This window comes from Siniperca chuatsi, linkage group LG14 (assembly GCF_020085105.1).
Source record: "Siniperca chuatsi isolate FFG_IHB_CAS linkage group LG14, ASM2008510v1, whole genome shotgun sequence".
NCBI classification, from domain to species: domain Eukaryota; kingdom Metazoa; phylum Chordata; class Actinopteri; order Centrarchiformes; family Sinipercidae; genus Siniperca; species Siniperca chuatsi.
In genome coordinates, this window is record NC_058055.1 from 18,093,326 (window position 1) to 18,108,343 (window position 15,018).

The 15,018-nt window shown below is 38.2% G+C and overlaps 1 protein-coding gene across 2 annotated transcripts; it reads left to right on the forward strand.

Moving 5' to 3' along the window:
• Positions 1–1,407: 1,407 nt before the first annotated feature.
• Positions 1,408–11,888, forward strand: yipf5 (Yip1 domain family, member 5). 2 transcript variants are annotated; one of them, XM_044222785.1, is made up of 6 exons: positions 1,408–1,565; positions 2,345–2,462; positions 3,516–3,688; positions 7,806–7,951; positions 8,478–8,659; positions 9,730–11,888. In XM_044222785.1, the coding sequence occupies exons 2-6, from the start codon at positions 2,353–2,355 to the stop codon at positions 9,890–9,892; spliced, it is 774 nt and encodes a 257-aa protein (XP_044078720.1). In that variant the 5' UTR covers positions 1,408–1,565; positions 2,345–2,352; the 3' UTR covers positions 9,893–11,888. The 2 variants fall into 2 exon arrangements, with proteins under 2 accessions (XP_044078720.1, XP_044078721.1); XM_044222786.1 differs by lacking the exon at positions 2,345–2,462 and having other exon boundaries at positions 1,487–1,565.
• The last annotated feature ends 3,130 nt before the right edge of the window (positions 11,889–15,018 follow it).

Genomic DNA, 15,018 nt, shown 5'->3' on the forward strand with positions numbered 1-15,018 from the left:
AACTCATTCAGAGTTTCACTGTCAAAGATTGAAGAGGCTCAATATGCCTCCTCTGAATAATGACAAAGTTTTCCTCCATGCCTTTTTGCACTGTATTATTTTACCCATTGCTCTTTCTGTAAAGAATTCTGTAACTCCAGGCTAGAAGCTGAGCCACGTCTGTATAATTTAGTTCCTTTTCACACTGCACCAGTTCATCTATGGCTAAAATTCAAACATTTTATTGTTACAGAAGCAAAATGTGTTTTTGTTTCAGCACTGAGGCAGAAATAATCTAGTTTTAATAAGCCCTGAGTAGGAGGCCAAGATAGTAGTTTTTACAGATGTAAAAGAATGACATTGGTATGAATTTCCTAGTTTTCTAGTATTATTAAAAAGTCAATTTGATCATTCTATATTTATTTCTTTGTCATCTGAATTCATATCTATTTTGTTCTTTAGGCTGGCTATTTCTCTTGTATTCTCTTGACTTTTAAAATATAAAGATTAAAGAGTAGTAGAGAGGAACAATGATTTTTTTTTCTTGCTGTTCCTCATTTGTTCTCTTCCATTCATTACAGGTCAAACTTACATCTGTGATCTCTCATTCCCTCCTGTCCCTATTTCCTCTCGGCAGAGGTCATCAGCCTATTATTCTACATTATCTGTCATCATCAATGAGGATTGATCCACCTGCAGTATTTGGTTGCGGTGCAGTTCTCCTGCACAGGCAGAGTGATTGATCTGCTCCTCTGCCTCCTAATGAAAGAGACTACCTTTGTTCTTGCCGGGAGCCTAGCACTTGTCCTGTTAAATCATCCTCTGTCTCTATTTGTTACCATTAGACCCTGGTTTTCTCAAACTAAGGGTCAGAACCCAGTAGGGTCTCATACCTACCTGTGGTGGGCAAAACAGGCAGTAGTTTGAGATGTCTAACCATATCTCTTTGTGAATTCAACATGTTTTTTTATTTTTCGAGTCTTGTATTTGTTTATTTAGCATCATTCTAAGAACTGAATATTTCTAATAAGAAATTATTATTCTGTACAGGTTAGTGAGTGACCTTTGAGTGCTTTATGTAATTGCATTGTGTATGTGTCACTATAAAATCACTTAATAGCCTATTCCTGTGATATTTGCACAGCATCCATGAACTTGCTGATGGTCTTTTTCATGAAGGTAATCCATTAGACTAGAAAGTCCAAGCACTTCAAGTGTTTGGACGTTTGACTTTTTTAGCACACTTATAACATTCAGCACTGCAATTATTTCAACCAGGAAATTGTACTACAGCACATACAAATCATGGTATTTACTATTTTTACACATTCATACAGCCCAGCTTGTAAGTAATAATAATAATAAAACTTTATTTAAAGAGCACCAGTCCATGCAGTTGGTGACTATTATGTAATACCGCCAGTCGTCTATGGATTGCGCCACATTTTCTGCAAAGGGCAATTTGAGAGTGTCCTTACCGGCTTCCCGTCGGGTACGTATCATCCCGGAAGATATACCTTTCTCCTGACACGTAGCAACCGCAACCAAGTTGGCAGGGCTGTGGGTAGATTTGTCAAACATCACAGGTAAGTGTTAGCATATTCGATGTTTTTATAGCGTAGGAACAATGATAATATAAGAAACGTTAAATGGAATATTAAAGCCACTCCTGACATTATGAGCAAGATGTGAAAGCCAGGTCTCCACAATTGTTAATAGCTAGCATTAGCTAACCAACTAGCAGCAGAGTACGTTAGCCACCCAAAGATTAGTTAGCTTTGGCTGTATTTTGACAAGATTAGTTAATTTATCCTTTTAGGTAGGTGTGATTGTCAAGTAATTTCACTAACAACATGCAGTTTTATCTTGCTTTCGTGTGTGAAGCTGACTACGTTAGCTAACTACTTTAGCTCACAGTTGTACTAAAATCATACGGAGGTACCGTTAACGTTACCCTAACTATGTTAACTGTAGTTAGGCAGTGCAGTAAATGCTACCGCTATCCTAAGCGTTAGATTAGTGGTTAAATATATAGCGTTACACGTTCAAATGGTTTATATGAGACTACGACTTTTATCACGTAGTTAACGATAGTTACGCAAATGTTTTGGCCACTGCCCATCAGTTTACAAGATGTAGCTGAGCATGTAATGTTTTTATGAACGACTCTTAGTGTAAGCCTATAATATGATTTCACTTGTTGATGGCCGATTGAACTATCTTCACAGAGCATAGTTGTTCAATATAACGGCACTTAAGAATATATCATTTTTATATTGACACTCATTGTACCACTTCACTGTAGACCATCAGTCATCCTAGCTGATAAGTTGTGTTCCTGTTTCTTCCCCTGTGTTTCGGACAGAGTGAGAGATGTCAGGGTTTGACAATTTCAACACAGACTTTTACCAGTCCAGCTACAGTGTAGATGACCAAAGCCAGGGCGGCTATGAATACAGCAATGCTGAAAATCCCTACAACAAGTAAGTGAAGAAAGCCCTCCTTACCTGATACTCCTCAGAGATCATCCTCACCTCCAAGAGTAGGGTTGGGTACCGTTCACATTTCAATTTCAACATTGTTATTTATTTAGAACATTTTACCTCACTGCCTCACTTCCATGGAGGGTAAGTTAACTTTAGCTGCAGCTGCTATGGGGAACTTGGCTTTCAGGCTATCAAACATAGTACCCTCTTCAGCTTTTTATATTTTGTGTTTGACCAGGTGTTTCCTCAGGTTAGATGTGTTGCCCTGGCCAGCTTATGCAGTGAGTGTTTTCTGCCTCAAGTTTTGAAAAGTGTAACCACACTTGTGACCGATTTCAGCTCGCCATTGCCCTGACTCAGTAGCCCTTTTTTGACACAGAGATCCCGCAATACTGCCGTAAAGAAGAGCTGTCATTATGCCTGCTTTGCTTTTTTACACTGTAACAAACAACCCTGGTATAATGTTGCCCCAGTGTGTGATTTAGATAGTGGAAAGTGCCCCTCAACGATAGCGACACTATTCCAGCAGTTAGGAAACACACCACGAGAGCTTTACTTTGGTCTTGAGAAGCTGCAGTCTTTATTCGTTGACAAACTGTAACCTACACTATGCATTTACTGCCAGATTGACAACTTCACTGCTCACCTTTTCCTTTGCACCACTCGCTTTCACCGTCACGCTCTGCCTCTTGCTCTCTCTCTTGTTCAACCACACACTCACTACGCACACACGTGTCCCTGTGACTTGAACAAGCAGCAGGGGTGAGGTAGTCTCACTCTCTCTCTTTCTCTCAGAAAGTGCATTTGTTTGAAGTGAGTTTGAAAATTACATCCAACTTGGTATTAAAGATTGTTTTGTTTAAACAAGAATAGGACAAGTTGATGGGCTAGCTTGCAGTGTTTGTAATACTTTTAAAAATGTTAATACTACCTAATTGGAACAACACCTTGGGAAGCAACTTGCAATTTGAAGAAGAAATGGGCAGTTTGAGAAGTCATCTAATGTCAGTCAAAGAGTACAGTTGAGAATTATCATTATGTGTTTCCCAGGCCATACGGTCAGTATGACTACTCTCAGCCCATGGACTACTCTTCCCCAGGGATGATGCAACCCCAGCAGCCATACACAGGACAAATCTTCCAGCCCACACAGACCTACACCCCATCCGCATCACAATCCATGTATAGTAGCAGCTTCGATGATGAGCCGCCACTGCTAGAAGGTAGGTGAACCACAACCTGGAAGCTATGTCTTCTTCCTGCCTCTTTGGCTCTTATACAACTCCTCTTACTTCTATACTTACTTATTATATTTCACATTCATGAGTCCAGGACTATTGCAAGACAGCTGACTAGTACAGCACAGTTTAGCATAATCAACAATATGCATAGCACATTTCACAATGTATATTTTTAACTGTGCTTAAATGATTAGTTGGTTAGTTGCTTTATATTACTGCAAATTTGAATACCTTTGATTTCTCAGGTAATTTGGAGTAAAGTGGAGACATAATCAGTCATTTAATGAAAATAATCATTAATTGCACTGTTTACCAGCTTTTGGAATAATTGCAAGTTACTTTTACAAGACACCAGTTAAAAAAATATAAAATTATAGTAGTGTTCCTGTTGAAATCGGTCTGCAGTATCTCTTCTAGGACATGAACCTAAGATCTGTTCTTAGGGCGTGAAATGAAAGTTTCATTCACCTGTTCGAGTTGCTAGCAGAGTCAGAGAATCTAGCTGCAAGAAGGTTTTGATATAAAAGAAAGGACTAACAGATCAAAGGCAGGCTACCTGACAAAGTGACTTTTCTAAAATTTAGCAGTATCTTCCCTCTACTTACACACATGAGAAAGCTTTGGCAAACATGCTGTGCAGTTACACACAAACCAGCGCTGAGGAAATTAATTATTGATAATTATTGATAATTTTTCATGACCTATTTTTAAAATCGCCAATATTTAAGAATTTAAGACTTAAGAGTTTAAAACTGAATTCCAAACAACGCCTGTTAACTGTTTGCATGTCACTCGTAGCTAGCTACATAATCAAGGGATATGATATGCTGTTCATGTGCCGGGCCATATTTGTCATGTACTTTCATGGCTGTTTGCATTTATTGCATTTAAGTGAAACTATCGAACAATTTTCATATAGCTATTAATGAAGTGTCTATTGCCTGTACATATCACTATCGTTTTGTCGCCCAGGCTTATGCGTTTGTACCGTTGCAGTAAAAAAAGTATGACTCGAAAGACTAAACAATAAAGATAATTTTACCATTTTAAATAAACTGTCTATATAGTGATATTAGCTCGTACAGATGTACAGTCTGTTCAGTGTTGCCTCATGCTTGTATGTAAAAAAACAAAATCCTCGCCATACAGTAGATTGTACCTAAAGTTGGGAGCAATGTTAATGAAAAGGGCTCTGTGGTGTGACTGCAGCAGAACAGTTTTATGGTTGTAGCCGAATTGTTCAATCAGTTTATAGTCATGCTCTGCAGCTTATCTTTGGATTCAAAAATTGCCTTTTACTCATCATATCTTGACCCCCTCTATGCATGTGCTGTATCTGCACTCATATTAAAAAATGAAACGGATGCTCAGAATCGCTGAGTGGTTTTATTCCTGAAACCTAAAAAAAAAAAAAAAAAAAAATGGAATAGATGCTCCTATTGACACTTGACATGTGGTGAAGTGTGCATTGCAGTGTTTGGTAATGTGGATTCTCAAAAAGATTTATTATGTGTTAAGTGTTTTCTGCTGTGTGAAGTTGAAATATGTCTGCCTCTAAGTTACTTAACCCTCAGCTCCAAAGTAGTAGAGCTTCACCTGTGTGTGATGTTAAGGGCTCCTTGATTTTTAGATTTTTTCTGTTCTCTTATACTGTAGCTTAAGATTTTTCTACATGCTCATTCAGAAGAAAGGGTTTACAAGTGGGATTTTTAGAGAGAGAGATACTAAGAGTGAGTACCTGTAACTGTGAAGATATTACATGTAAGAAGCCACTTGTGGAGGGCAACGCTGCTTGGTATCAGCAGCTTTCCAAGGTACTTTGAGCCTCTCTAGTGTATAGGCCTCCATTATCAAGTTGCATACAATTAGTGCTGAAATAATTGGTTGATGAATTGGTTGGTTTCAGTAATCGATTAAGCCATTTTCAGGGTTTGACATAGCCAATGGCCCAGGTCCAGTTAATGTTTATGCCGTGTTGCAGTCATGCAGTTGATTAACCAGTCACTGGTCCGTCTGGGCCAATGGTTTAAGAACGGAGTGGATGCAGGATCCCAATATATTACCAATGTGGCATATCAAAGGTAAATTGTGTGGCATAGCAAAGGTAAATTAAAGTTCAGAACTACTGTAAATCTGCTCATTATAGTGCTTATGAGACACTTTGAGGTACTTGTGGCTAGCTAGCCATGTCAAATCTCCCAAGTAGAGACAATAAGTCATGATGTTTCATGGTCAGTTTCATTCAAACAACACGGACAGCAGTCTAAACAGTGATGTGACTTCCATGGGCTGTGACTGGCATCAGATGATGGTGTTGTTAGCTACTTCCTAAACAGAGTGCCTGGAAGGTTGTGTTTGACTAATTGTTCCCATCCTTGCCAAATTTGTGGACTGCCTCATTATTCAAGATGTTGTTTGCGTCATTAAAATGTAAATATTTACCTAATAGTGTAAGGGAATGATTTAAATGGCATCTTACAGTAAGTGTTGCAATATAGGCCCGCGATAATTAATAAGTGATGGGGAAAAAAAGAGTTGTTTTATTTTTTTGGCTGCCAGGCCACTGAAAATATACAACAACTTTGATCTACTGGCCAAGTGGGCCAAATTTTTATGTTGGACACTGAATTTTTTAAGGAAACCTCAAGAATTACTGTAGCTTTTTCCAGCTTGTCATTATGTTTGTAGTATGCTGCATTTCTCTATTGTATACATCATTATAAACAGAATATCTTTGGGTGTTAAACTGTTGGTACAGCAAAACAAGTCATAACAATAGTCAACAGATACATTTTTTCACAATTGAGAATGATTTCCGGATGGGAGCCGAAACGTCTTGATTCTGAAAACAGTGACCAGATGACTACGACTGAAACCTTTTCTACGATAGAACACTCCTGGACGAATGAGGGACTACACCGTCTAACAGATAAATAGATAATGAAAATGATAATGAAAAAATTTGTGGCAACCCTACATACAATTACAAGACATCAACAGACTTGGTAATTTCATACACAACCCTTTATCATTCACACCACGTTTGTGTCGATCGACGATTATATTGACTAACGACAACAAAAGAGACAACTGGAGATTGCTGTTGCCCTTGCCTAAGCTCTGCTCCCTGCAGTGTATTTTCTGTGTGTTGGTACCTTCACACATCTAACGGAGGGCTCCTGAAGCACCAACCAGCTGCCACTTCTCTCTGGCTGGTCACTACTCTTAACTGCTGAAGTCATGTTTAGTTTAAATAATCAATTTTCAATCAAAATTTCAATCAATTTTTTTCTCCTTACAGAAGTTGTGCAGTGTACACTGTGAGGGACGGTGACATTATGGAAATGCTCAAATTCTGGGTATAAATTATCAAACATTTACTACAGACTAACACAGAGCTGTTTTTACATTGTGTTGTGTTTGGATTTACATTGAGTCTTTGGATCAAGCCATCCAGGGTTCCATGTATGATAGTTACACCTCCTGCTTCTCACACTTTGAGAAAATGATGTAATTTTTTTTTTTTTATTAAACTAGAGACTCAGTCGGTTTGATCCAGCTGAGACCATGCTGACCTAGAGGTCAATCTCCATTGCTCTCACTGTGTCCATTCCTGTACTTGTATATATACGTGTGTGGCACCACACAGCTATGTCTCAATGTCAAATTGAAAGCTGAGCTGTAGTAAATGCACTGAGACCATGAAAATGAAAAAGTTGATGATTGCCCAAACCTATTTCACACTCTTTAGACTAAAGTGTGACCTAGAAAAGTGACAGCAAAACTCAAGGCTGTTTTGAGAAGAAATCACACTTTTATTGCAGGGAGAGTCCTTTCTGTCTACATGCTCATGCAAAGCACTGACTGAAAAGTCTGAGTATTCCTGCAACTGAGACGTTTCTTTGTTTGTAACTATAAAGGCCTAGTGTTAATGTAGCAAACCATCTGTTCCAAGCTTAATGCTGTCATTACTATCCTTTTTAAAGTTCCAGTATAACATTTGTGTACTTACTTTGTGTCATGTTTTCCTACCAACTACAGTATGTTTGATCATAGTTCTAGTATCCAACGTGTCTGATGTGTATTTTCTCTATCTTAGAATTAGGAATCAACTTTGACCACATCTGGCAGAAGACTCTGACTGTGCTCCATCCGCTGAAGGCAGCAGACGGTAGCATCATGAATGAGACAGACCTGGCTGGCCCCATGGTCTTCTGTTTGGCCTTCGGAGCGACACTTCTCCTGGTAAATTATTTGGTTAACGTTGGTGAATAATAATTCTTAAGAACTTGAGTTAGTAAAAACATACTTCTACACCTTATGGTACACACACACACAGTGGTTTGAAAAGTGTTTGCCCCCTTTCTTATTTTTTTGCATGTTTGTCATGTTTCAGATCATCAAACAAATTTAAATATTCGTCAAAGATAACTCAAGTAAACACAAAATGCAGTTTTTAAATGAATGTTGTTATTATAAGTGAAAGCAAAATCCAAACCTACATGGCCCTGTGTAACAACCTTCATTTAAAAACTGCATTTTGTGTTTACTTCTGTTATCTTTGACTATAATTTAAATTTGTTTGATGATCTGAAACATTTAAGTGTGACAAACATGCAAAAAAAAAAAGAAATCAGGAAGGGGGCAAACACTTTTTCACACCACTGTATATATCTGTACACCAGCCTGTACAGCTGTCATCATGTAGGTGTGTGCATATCTATATCTGATGCATGTTTTATTTATTTATTTATTTCCTTTCCATTCACAGTCAGGTAAGATCCAGTTTGGCTACGTGTACGGTATAAGTGCAATTGGCTGCCTTGGCATGTACTGCCTTCTCAACCTAATGAGTATGACGGGCGTCTCCTTCGGCTGTGTGGCCAGTGTGCTGGGATACTGCCTCCTCCCCATGATCATCCTCTCCGGCTTTGGAGTCCTCTTGTCTTTACAGTGAGTACACAGGAAAACAGAAACTTATGAATGTTAATATAACCTGTAAATCAAGCAAAGGCTTTTCTTTGTCTAAAGACTATACAACTAGGCACTGTCTAGTAGTATAAACATCCTAAATAGTTTTGTTGTATTAGTATAGTACAACTTTAAAATGATTATTGGTTGCTTAACAAGCTTAGCTAAAGTGTGATTTTTATGTGTAGGACTATGTAGGGGTGGGCGATAAAATTTTTAGCACGGTATTTTATTTGTTTTTACGGTGACGGTATTATATCACGGTATTACAAAAATAAAAGGGATAATCCACTCAAAACATGATTCTACCACTTTTCACTCTATTGGCACCTGCACCATGCTAATGCCAAGTTCATCAGGATAACCTGCAAAATAAACAGAGAAGCTACATAAAAATGGCTAAACTTACAGCTGCCAAAGTCTGTATCGTTCCATCCTTAAGCTGTTTTGTACTGGCCCTCATAGCAGTCCGAAGTAAAATGGTCAACTTAGCGCACACATAAGAGTTTTCCAGTTGATGTGGGGGCATATCCATCAAAAATAAAGTTAATCCACTGGGTCTTCACTTCCTCCAATGGTGAGAGTAGATGAAGACTTTTGTGTTGGTTTTTGCAGCCAACAACAGAGATTGGCTGCAAACAATTGCCGTGCTTTGCTCGTAACATTAGCTTACACATCTTCATGTGCACAACACCGCAGTTGGCGTTATCAAGGAAAATAGTAAGTTACTGGATGTAACTCTAGTTCTATGAGTACATGCGTAGCCCTCTACCTGCATGGTATCGCAGCCACAGTAAAGCACTTTAGTTTTAATATGCTAAGACATTTATCATGGTAATGCCAGAATTGTAAAATCCATGTCGTGGAAGAACGTGACACCGGTGACGGTGACGAAACCGGTATACCGCCCACCTTTAGGGTTAGGGCTGTTTGTTTGATAGGATTTTCACAAAAGACATTGTGCATTTAATAAAACTGTATAAACGCTGCTTTCATACAGGGAACTGAAAATAATCAAAACTAACTTCCTGCTTCCTTCTTGTCCTCTTTAGGGGCATGATCGGAATTATACTAACAGCAGCAATCATTGGCTGGTGCAGTTTGTCAGCCTCAAAGATCTTCATCTCAGCGTTGGCCATGGATGGGCAGCAGCTGTTGGTTGCTTACCCCTGTGCACTCCTATATGGGGTCTTTGCACTCATCTCTGTCTTCTAAAAAAAAAAAAAAAAATCATTGAGACACAGTTTAAAATAACTGCCCACCAGTTTCTGTAATTTCAGTGTAATTTGTGTAATTATTGCCTAATTACACTGTTATTTCAGAAAAATGGGAGCTCCTGTCTAAAATGACACCAAGGGTTTTTTGTTTTGTTTTCCTTTTCCTTTATAAGCCTCCACCTCTCACTACATTCGTACTTGACCATCTGCAGGCAGGAGTGTGTTGTCTCACTCATGTCTTCTCTCCACCTCGGTCCCCTCATACATCTTAAAGGAGATGACTGTCAAATAAACCTAGTGAAAAGTAACTCTCCTCTGGACCAAGTTGAGCCTTTAACGGCCTAGTACAGTCCTATGATTTTTAAGGACATGAAGGGGAAGGAAGCAAGCAACTAGTTCACACACGGAGGAGACGAGGTTCTCGATTACCAAGAAGGAGCGACAACCAACCCTCAGCATAGCCTGCAGCCCAATTTGGAGCCAGTTGAAACGCCACGTATCATGATTTTTGCAAAAGCTGTGAGCCATTTGTGGCAAACACCAATAGATTCTACAGCTGCAAGTCTAAGGGAAACACCCACGTTCCTTCTGCACAAGACTACAGTAGCTCATTCTACTTCTCTACCCAGAAAAGGCAGAGGAAAACGGGGGTCTGCTCCTCTATATGATCTTTGATGTAAAAACAGCAGCTCTGCAATATCTTTATGTATTGTTTTATTATATTCTCTTGAAATTCATTTGAGTTTTGATGCCTTTCAAGAAGACAAAAGTACAGTTTACACAAAAGCATTGTTATAATTTTCAAAACCAAACAAATTTGATTAGATATTGAGAATTAATAGTCTGAGAGATACTGTATATTTCTAGGTACAACTAGTCAACTTGCTTTGTATGCTTTGATGTGTCATCTGTTCATGTCTTCTCATGCACATTAAAGTTGTCTTTGAAGGTTATCTGCCTTGTGATATTCAAAGGTACATTGTATGGTCAAGGAGATAATTGTAAAAAGAGATTGAAACATTTTATTTGGCCTATGGACCTCTAGCTGTCTGCTGTGTGGCAGAAGAAAGGCTTGTGTGCACTGGATGAAGTGGGTGTATGATGCATAATAACAGTTTTCAACAGCCTGGGGAGATTTTATCACAGCTGGTTGGTTGATCAAAGGAAATAATTTGCATGCTTTGATCGACACCATTGTCCTTTTTATTGAGTGCAGACATTTGTCTGTGGACATGTTTGCACCTCCAGCGCTAAAGCTTGTTCAGGTGAGGGCAACGTTAACCACACATCACCCTAAGAACATTTCCAATTCTCAAGTCATCAGCTGCAAGTACTCTTACAGGCTGTTCAGGATGGGTTGGTTATTGGCATTTGGTTATTTCTAAGCTTTCTGCTGAGCAATTCGCGGCTATGTCATTACATTTTTCTGTTAAACGTTTTTTTTTCATTAATTAGGGAGTAGTTATTGACGTGTGCATGTTTGTCAGTAAAAATATCACCTTCTTTACACCGTAGCACGCAATACAGGACCTATTCATTCACAAGCTAATGTAAAAATACTGTAACTTGATAACAAATAATGATGTAATTATGATACACCACTGTATGACATTTATGCCATTTTGATTACTTTAGTGATGCCATTTGACCGTAGCAACAGGATTAGCTGTTAAACAAAAGGGCTCCTTAAATGGATAACCCACTTAGGAGGAATGAATAATTCAAAAATGAAAATGGAATGCTATTCCAACAAACTCAACATCAAGGAGATACTTTTTAGCAAACCTAATAGGAGCAGTCTGCTCTCACAGGCCACTCTCTCATATGGCCAGTGTTTAAATATATGCATCTTGTTTATGTATAATCTGTTTTGTATATCGATTTAAATAGGAGGTAAAATCAACCTGTATTTTAGTGTTAATTACATTATTTTATGTATGAAAGTGTTCAGTGTCACACTTTCTCTCTAAATAAAACATTGCTTGTATATGTCATGAATTGCTTTCTCAACTCATTTTGTGCACACAGACTGTGGTGAGTGTCTGGAGTGCTTCAAATTATTATTCTGCAGTTCTGTGCCTTCTCAGCTCTGAGGATCACAGAAACAGTTGAAGACATTGTGGGTAGGATAGAAGTGAGCAGGATGTTAACATTCATGCACCCTTCGTGTATGTACAGTATCTGGTTTCAGTATCTTGCATTTGAGTTCATTCAGGGGCATCTAACACTCACATTTTCTCTCTTGGGCCTGGAGAAGGAATTCATAACAAAATGCTGTGCTTCTCCTCACCATCTCATTGTCCTTAACCTGGGGTTCACAAATTTTTCAGTAGGTGCTGAAGTGAGAAAACTCTTGTGACTTCACATTTAAGATACATTTACTTAATGCATTCCTGTGGTAATGTTTAGGGAAGGAAGATAGTGTGACTCATTTTATGTGTGTGAAATAGTTCTAAACTGTTGAAGATTTAAAATTTAATTCAAAATCCTATTACACTCAAAGTTTTATCAGCCGTTTCTTTTTTCAGAGACTGTTTTTAACATCAGCTAATCAGGTTAAATATGACAAAAGCCCACATTTTTGATAAAACAAGTTGCATATTAACAGGATACAGGTTACATTACCATTCAGGTTCAGCCTCTCAACAAAAAGATTTTCTGTACATTTGATTGCTTCGTAAATAGTTTAACAGACAACAGTTACATGATCCATGTAAATATACAGGTTGCACTCAGAGACATTAAAATTAAAAGGTGGGTACAGTGAATAATGAACTATGTGGTGATGATCACTATTCACCAAGATGCAAAGAACAATCAGCCAAACAAAACGTATCTCCTTGTATTAGTAAATATCCTATCCTAGACTCAGCCATAGCCGTAGAAAAAGTTTCTATAGTACAAAGTCAGCAGAAAATGCCTTAGTGACACTTACGGTAACTGGTCGTGTGTGGAGACCTGATTTTAAACCCGTTTTTAGCTAATATTCAGTGGTTTTCAGTCAAATTTCAGTTATGATACATTCAAAAATATGCTGGACTATTTTTGATGCGCTGAAATCCCTACGATACCGTATGTACAGAAAAGTGTAGTGCTACATATGAACAAAAATGTCTAAATTAAAGGTAACAAATATGATTAGAAAATCTTATTCAGTGTCAATAGAGAACTTTGATTACTGGTTTTCACACCTATAGCTCTGTTTTAGTATTTTATGGGGCCTATATGGTCTCAGAATTTGCTGAATGTGCTGCTGTGAGCCAGACTTATCCAATATTACCACTGATTATTTATGTTCTAATTAGCCAGTATCTTTCCATTTCTAACAACACTAACAAGTGAGGAGACAATGATTCAGCAGTTGTGTTGACAACACAGATTCAAAATAGCAAAAGTGGATGCAATAATAGAAGCTTGAAGCCAGAAATGCTAACCTCAAACTAGTTGACTGTTTGGGATGTTCATTCCTTTTCCCATGTGGAGTATTTACTGTATTCAAAGTTTGGAAATCGTGATGGGAGACAGATGGCTGTTGAAATGACAAAATCAACACCAATAAAAGTACAAGAGAAGAGCTGTGTCTTCCTGTTTTTCGTCACCTCCTGAAACATTTACACTCAAGCGCCTCCAGATGACAGTGTTGTGTTACATATAGTCCGTCCTCTTGGCCAACTGAATATTGTTTTTGCTATGTTCATTGGCTACGGCCTGTCATTTCCCCAGTGACTACATCCCCACTTCTTTTTCGAAACTTTCTTATAGTCATTATCAGGAAATTTACGGCTCACTCTGGACCAGATCCGCATCTATGAGGAGCTACAGCCTAACCCACCCAGCTCTCTACTCAGACTGTTTTATGGGTTGTTTGTTTACACATTTGTTTGGTTGGCTCTTGGTTGCTTAGTTTGTAGGCTTACTGCTACTCTTACATAACATAGCAGAAAATGCCATTTAGTGGACACATTTATTTAAGTGTGTCAAGTATCCTAAATACACATACTGTACTTTTACCATGGGTGGGCCCTGAAAAATCCCAAATAGTGCCCTAATTTTGTCCCTGTAAACACCTTTTGCACGATATAAGACCATTACTTTTACTATGCTTAAATGATTTTGGTTGGAACATTTAATTGAGATGAATGGAAAAACAATAAAAGAAACCACTACTGCTTAATGGTATAAACCATTTTATTTCTTGGAAAGAAAGTTATATTAATATTAGTCATCACTGGAATAGATATATCCAATTGCCATGCTCATCACGCTACCACTGTTCCTCCCGTCACTACTGCTAGTATTAACAATGCAACTAATCAAACAAATCATCATCAGCATCCTCATCATCGCCTACAAGCTATTTTAGGAATAGCAAACAAGTTGACTGGTCTGCTTGTCTCTATGGAATAAGGGCCACCGTACCATTATGTTATCTAATGGGGGATAATCTCACCTCCATCTGGCCAGCCTGAGCCACAGTCTGTTCTGCCCAGCAAACTGGCCCTGCTGACTGACTGAGTAGCAGCTAATGACGAAACCGTCTCCTGCTCTGCTAGGAAGAAATACACGGTGCGAGACAAGCTGTAGGAATGGAGGCGGAGAGAAGGTGAGGAGGGAAACAGGCGGGAGTTGTACTAAAGACTAAAAAAAGAAAAAACACAACCTAAATTCTTAGTTATAAAACAGCATAAAATGAGATTTGCACAATAACTGCATCAGAAAATGTGTTCTATAACGAATCATAAATCTGGCATAAGCAGGTTATAGGGCTGTATGTCTTATTATTAGAAATGCACCTTCACAGCATCCAGAAAAATCTAAATATACTATTGTGCCTGGAAGCTGTATAATTCATTTTTATGACATTTTGCATGTTTTTTTAATGTGAGCTCATACAGTAGTCATGAGCGTATCATATAACATAAAGTGACATCAATCTCTAGTTAAAGTAAAGACAATATGCATTTCTAATGACATTAAATTACTTTGTAATATGGCACAGTTTCCTCTTCCTCTTATTTACCATCCTATTCCCCTGTCATCATACTTGCACAGTTACATTAACTACATTGTTATAGCCAAGCCATGGCAGACACTATTTTCTATCAGGTCTTTAGATCTGCATTA

Coding starts and splice junctions, on each gene's coding strand:
- yipf5 (XM_044222785.1), top strand. CDS start 2,353: ATGTCAGGGTTTGACAATTTCAACACAGACTTTTACCAGTCCAGCTAC. Junction 3,689..7,805: donor TGAGCCGCCACTGCTAGAAG/GTAGGTGAACCA, acceptor TCTCTATCTTAG/AATTAGGAATCAACTTTGAC. Junction 7,952..8,477: donor TCGGAGCGACACTTCTCCTG/GTAAATTATTTG, acceptor TTCCATTCACAG/TCAGGTAAGATCCAGTTTGG.